Here is a 6,482-nt window from a genome sequence, read left to right as displayed (position 1 = left end):
CACAATGGATTGAAAATGTTGAAAATAAAGCATAGATATTAAAATTTTATTACTGACTTTCGCGCGTGATTCCGTCCGCGTAGAATATATATAAAAAAATAAAAGTTGTCTATGTCTTCTTCCGGACTATTATCTACATTTATGCCAAATTCCATCCAGATCCGTTCAGCAATTTAGGCTACAGGCTCTAACAAACATCCCTCAATCCTAAACATTAGCCGGAACAAACCCGTTATTCAAAGATTATAGTAATGAGACACTCTAATTTAATTAAAATGTATAGATTTACATAAATAAATGCCATATCAGATAACAATTATAATTACGTAAGACAACCTCTTTGGTTGTCACGAAATATGAATACAGTTAAAGAGGCACTGGCAACCAAGACTTAACGTACGACGTAAAAGATGTAGTAACAAGAAGAAGAAAAAAACGTATAATAGGTAATTGATCACATAGTTTTGCAGTATACTAGTCAATCTAACTTTTTGCTAATATTATAAATGCGAAAGTTTAGATGGATGGATGTTTGTTAGAGTTTGCAGTCGAAACGGCTGAGCGGGTCTCGATGAAATTTGGCACAGACGTAGAGGATAGTCTGGAAGAATAAATAGGCTACTCGCTTTTGTTTTAGTAGTGGGCAAAAGCTAGTATGTAAATAGGTTAAAATAAAGTTGTCATTAGATATTCATTTGTTTGTTCAGTCATTGTACATTTATTCTCATACAAGTGTTTTATTTGCTTTAGTATCATCCTGTACTTACATAAGGATTATCTTGTAAAGCATTAAATCAGTCTATAACACTTGACTATTTTAGTGCTAAATGGCACATAATTTGCACAGATTATGTGACACTATATGATATACTGCAGTTGCTAGTTCCTTGTGATATAAATGAAATAAGGCTGGAGACACATTGTGTCTGTGCATTTCTAATTTAAAAATTACTAAAACCAGCAACGCAATAGTACCAGATACTACCCATCGCTATCGACTCTGACGGAATTAATAACTTGTAACCTATATGTATGTTCTTTCAGACTGTTCTACACCTATGTCAAATTTTATCGTGATCCGTTCAGACGTTTAGAGAGCGAGTTTCGTTGAAATAAGTATAACACACATCCATCCATCCAACTATCTAAACTTTGGCATTTATAACATTAATAAGAAGTAAGAGGTAATATTGTCTTTGATTGAAGAAAAGTTAGTTGTCAACTGACTATTAAGGGGCCAAACGAGCGAACAAAACCTTCCAAAGCCTGCCATAGGTTAAAAGATGGCTACGTTTAAGCGACAGAGGAGGGGATACGAAAGGAGTTATTTCCCCTTCCTACGTTCTTAGTTAATATAGTTCTAAGATAGTTCAAAATACCCTTAAAATTGGACTACAGAACAGAAATAGACGCATATAACAAAAAAAAACATGTAATTGATTCTAACAAAAAGTGGATCACATATGCAACTTATCTAAGTTTCCAGTAAAGTAGATAAGTGTCGAAGATGAAAGAGTCAAGTGAAATCGCGAGAACAATGAAAGAGTTCCCACACGACGGTGGCGCCGTTCGGCGTTCTGCGAAACATCGGGTGTCGGTTGCGCCGGCGCCTCTACCTTTCTTCTTTTAAATTTGGAATCACTTGAAATGTATGTAGCAATAATAACCGCTAATCTGGTTAATGAATGACTCATTTGATACACTTTTGGGATCTCAGAAAAACAATCCGTTCATTCCATAACTCATTTGATGCGATCGAAACATTATAAGACATATTTCAATAATATAGACAAATAAAATTTCTAGCTTCATCTAGTTACAATTTCTTTCTCTTATTGACAATACGATCTTTTTCAACCTTTTGTAATGCTTCTGTTATTACCAAACATATATAATTAGACAATAAACACTTATCGACACTTGATGATATGCATGCGGGCTTCTTTATGAATAACTAGCTTTCGCACGCGACTCCGTCCGCGTGGAATTAAAAAAAAACGAAAGCCTATGTGTTCTTCCAGACTATCCTCTACATCAAGCCGTTCAGCAGTTTAGGCTACAAACAAACATCCATCCATCCTTCCTACTAAACTTTCACATTTATAGTATTAGTATGATGGCTGTCGTTCGAGACTTCTTCGACATGAAATTTAAAAATGTAGCCTATGTTATTCAAAGATATTGTAGCTTTCTAATGGTGAAAGAAATTTTGAAATCGGCCTAGTAGTTTTTGAGTTATTTCAATACAAACAAAAATAAAAACTTCTTATGTACGCATTGTAATATTGAATAGGTTTGCAAAGTGTGCGATGGCGCACGTGGTGTTGTATGTCGGTGGTCCATAAAATGTGTTATAATGATAATTGTAAAGTAATTTACCACCTAGGTGAGTCTTGCGGAACTCTCCCCTTGCAGGCGGTGTCGATTGATAAGCTGGATAAAGTTGAGGATACACTATCGTTATAATAAATCCATTCAAGTTTGTGTGAGGTTTCTAATTTTTTAATATTTTTAATGTGTATGATTTATTTCACTACTAGCTGTTGCCCGCGACTTTGAAATATTAAGATAAACAAGTAGCCTATACTATGCCCGTCTATGTCAGCTACCCTTCAGTGAAAGTCCGCTCGGAATCGGTCCAACCGTTTCGGAGATTACCCGGTACAAACGCGGCTGGTAGACAGACATACAGAAAAGGAATTTTTAATGCTATTTTTGTTATCAGCAACGCAAATACATCATTTTCCCGAAATCTGGAAATTCGAAAAAAAAAATCGTTTTTTTTTATATTACAAACAGACACTCCAATTTTATTATATGAGATAGATTTCAAAGGAAACCAGGAAAAGAGATAGACACTTGCGTTATTAAGTGCTATTTAGCTTGCAAGATCTCTATTCGATATCGCTTCTACAAACTAATGGTATTTGATACGGGTGTATGCACACCTTTACAATATTCTACCGCAGTTGAGGTCGTCTTACGTTTCCTGACATCGTTATGTTCACGCTAATACGACGTAATGAGCGAAACGACACCACGCCAATGGAATTTTAGAATTCCACGTAGACTGCCCAGGTTGTACCCGGTAACTAGCCTGGTACGTTTTTTAATAATATGTGAATTCAACCATGCTTAAGACGCTACTTTACGTTCTTTTGTATTGAAATATTCACTAATCTTAAAGTTTAAACTTTGTGGCCGAGATGGTGTTTATGTTGGTCGACATCTGTTTAAGAAAACAGTCAGTTAGCTAAGTTTTGTTTGTTTAAGATTTATAGGGCGGTATCGTCGCTTCGCGACAAAGCCCCCTGTAAAAAGAATAAAAAAAAAAAGATTAAAATAGAATCATCTGTCTATAATTTATCTATATTTGCCATACCCAAAGTAGGAAAAGAGGAGGAGCATTTAGAAAAGAAAATTGCGAATAGATTATTAAAAAGTTAAATACATGAATCTTTTTTTGAACTTTTACTATCTCGGACTAATGATGTAAACATACTTACTTACTAATATTATAAATGCGAAAGTTTAGATGGATGGATGGTTGTTTGAGTTTGTAGCCTAAACTGCTGAACGGATCGAAACGGAAGAACATATAGGCAATTTTTTTTAAACTCACGCGGACGGAGTCGCAGACGAAAGCTAGTTTGTAATAATTTTAACTGCTGACAGTATTCCTAATTTTATTTTGTTTTCTTGTTTCCAGTATGATGGATTCCGGGGGAGCAGGGATAGCGGAATCACCACCTACTTACCATCGGACATACGAACAATACGTGCAGGGTGCAGTAGAGAATAGTACCGATTCAACACAAGACCAAACGAGCCCTGAACTAGTTGTATGGTCAACATTACCTTACGGCCTGGATTATAGAACTCAATACGAATATAGAAGCCCTTATGATACGACTAGAGATTACACCACACAGCAATATGCCAGGGCACCGTTTACGACGAAGATGGGACAAGCTAAGGCATTAAAGGAAGCCAGGATACGAAGACCTATGAATGCTTTTATGGTGTGGGCGAAGGTGGAGCGTAAGAAACTGGCTGACGAGAATCCGGATCTTCATAATGCTGATCTGAGTAAAATGCTAGGTGAGTTTTTTTTTATTTTGTTCAACGTTTATAAAATGCCATTTTATAATTTAAATTTTATTTTATTCATAATTTATTAGTGGCCTGTTTCAATTAGCTGGCTGGTTACGATTTTTTTTTAATTAATGGTATAACAGATAAATAATATTTATTTTTAAATCTCTTGTTGCTTAACATGTCTATTTTGTAAGTAATTTAATCTGCAATACAATTTAATGGAAAGAATGTCCGTAGATAAAATACCGCAAGCATTAAATTCATAGTATCATAAATATTTCAACACTCATTAGTAATATGCAAAAAACATACATCTGTAACTCAACGAAATAGGTGAAAAAGTTTAAAAAAAGACGTAATTCCTTATTACCATTAATAATTCAGTTTCACATTCCTGTAACGAAAAAGGATCGATCGCCATCCGGTCTGTTAACAACTCAATTAACTTGAGCACGTAATCATTGGTAGATTTACCGGTTCCTACCGATACCTACCGTGCAACAAATATCTACTATTGTATTTAATCTGTTAATTAACTTTGAAAGGTGTTTGTTTTATACAGTCTTGTATGAAGAAAGTTGTAGAGATTGAAAACCTAAAACAAAGTATGATCAAAAATGTTTATCATTTCAAATTATGTACTTTTTCTAGATGTTTTTGAGATGTAAACAAGATATTATTATTTAAAATTTAACTAAAAAAGTCCGAGTAAAGTAAAGACGGAACGTCTTAAATATATATAAACATAATAATGTTCACCTTGTTAAAAATTATGCAATGTTACTTGTATAAAAGTTTAGAAGGATGGATGAATGTTTGTTAGAGTTTGTGTCCTAAACTGTTGAACAGATCTTGATTATATTTTCCATAGATGTAGAGAATAGTCTGGACGAATACATAGGCTACTTTTGAATTTTTTTAATTCGTCAGAGACTCGTGCCTACGCTTGTAACAGTTTATCATGCAGAATTTTGAAAATTCCCAATCTTAAACCATAAGGTTGCAAATATTTTAAAAATTGTTAATTACATTTTCTTTGAGTCTTTTACTGAATGTTACGCTTTAAAAAGTATAATTTTCTTCTAAATGTTAGAGAGTTATCCAAAAATAGATTAACTAGGCGAACAAGATAAATATTAACTTCAATACAACGGGTCACACCACATTGTAAATTGTCTGATAATCCAACGTGTAAAATATGAGATGAAAATATCCGATTTTGTTCCCTTATCTGACAGTGACATCATTTTTAAGCTATCTAAGCCAGTGATGGGACAAGCCCTAAGTGTGCCAATAAACCTTGAGTGTAGATTTACCTTCCTAAATTATACAAAAAGATCCCTTAACGTCTTTATTAATCGACCTTTGCTTTATTGTGGTAAAAACTTTAGTATGATAGTACGTAATAAGTGGTCCACAATTTCTATTGTGACGCGTCTGACTTAAGTACATCTTAAGCACCGAGCTAGTTATAATTACCACAACCTCTGTCAACTTTCTCTGAGCGGGACATGAACTCCGCACACTCCGATACTGTATTAAGCTTTGTACAGTCGCGTACACAAGTGGTGTGATACATTTTTGTTATTTTTAAATAAATTTATTAAAATTAAAAGTATTAAAATATTTGACTTCTTGAATAACTATCTTGGATTAGAACATAAATCTTGATTTATTATAACTCTACGTCTGATCTCAAATCTTGTAAAAAAATACAATATTCTTGTAATAGGTTTACAATTGTTGGTGTATCCGTTTTTAATAAATAGACAGACATTCTCTTAGAGATTTTTAATTAGTAATAAGCATCAGATGTCACAAATGTCACAATAACGGTTCTTTAACACTTTAGTTGTGTACTGTACTAAGCACAGAGGTTAGATATGGCAAGTCATTACAGCGCGGCGTGGGTGGCAAGATCATATCGTGGTTAATGAAATATAACTTAAAAAATGAGGCCTAGTACCCATAAATGTTAAGCCAACTTACCGTTATGGTTTACGAAATTAAAAATATATTGTTAATGATACATGCTATTATTTGCTTTATAAAAACTTCAATAAGCATTTATTTACAAACATCGTTTAGTTAAACACGTGTTTTAAATCTGTGTCCGACATTTTCATAATAACCATATTACCAAAGTGCTTTCGGTACAAGACTTTATAAGCTTTCACCTGCGACCTATCTGCACGGATTAAAATAACTTATTAAATAGCCTATGTGTTATTCCAGAATATCCTCTACATCTACGCCAAATTTTATCGAGATACATCCATCTAAACATTCACATTTATAATATTACTAGCTTTCGCCTGCGACTCCATCCGCGTGGATTAAAAAAAAGCAAGTGGTCTATGTGCTCATTCAGACTATGCTCTATA

The 6,482-nt window shown here is 33.9% G+C and overlaps 1 protein-coding gene across 1 annotated transcript in view; it reads left to right on the top strand.

Moving 5' to 3' along the window:
* The window catches only part of LOC106111705 (transcription factor egl-13), a gene marked incomplete at its 3' end in the record, with an annotated part of 28,805 nt that extends 24,700 nt beyond the window's left edge, over positions 1–4,105 (top strand). Inside the window, exon 3 of the mRNA XM_013293849.1 lies at positions 3,710–4,105. Coding sequence (XP_013149303.1) covers positions 3,710–4,105 — 396 coding nt within the window. The remainder of the gene's footprint in view (positions 1–3,709) is intronic.
* Between the last annotated feature and the right edge of the window lie 2,377 nt (positions 4,106–6,482).

Source organism: Papilio polytes, unplaced genomic scaffold, assembly GCF_000836215.1.
Source record: "Papilio polytes unplaced genomic scaffold, Ppol_1.0 DF824146.1, whole genome shotgun sequence".
In the NCBI taxonomy this organism is placed as follows: domain Eukaryota; kingdom Metazoa; phylum Arthropoda; class Insecta; order Lepidoptera; family Papilionidae; genus Papilio; species Papilio polytes.
This window is presented reverse-complemented; position numbering and strand designations above follow the sequence as displayed.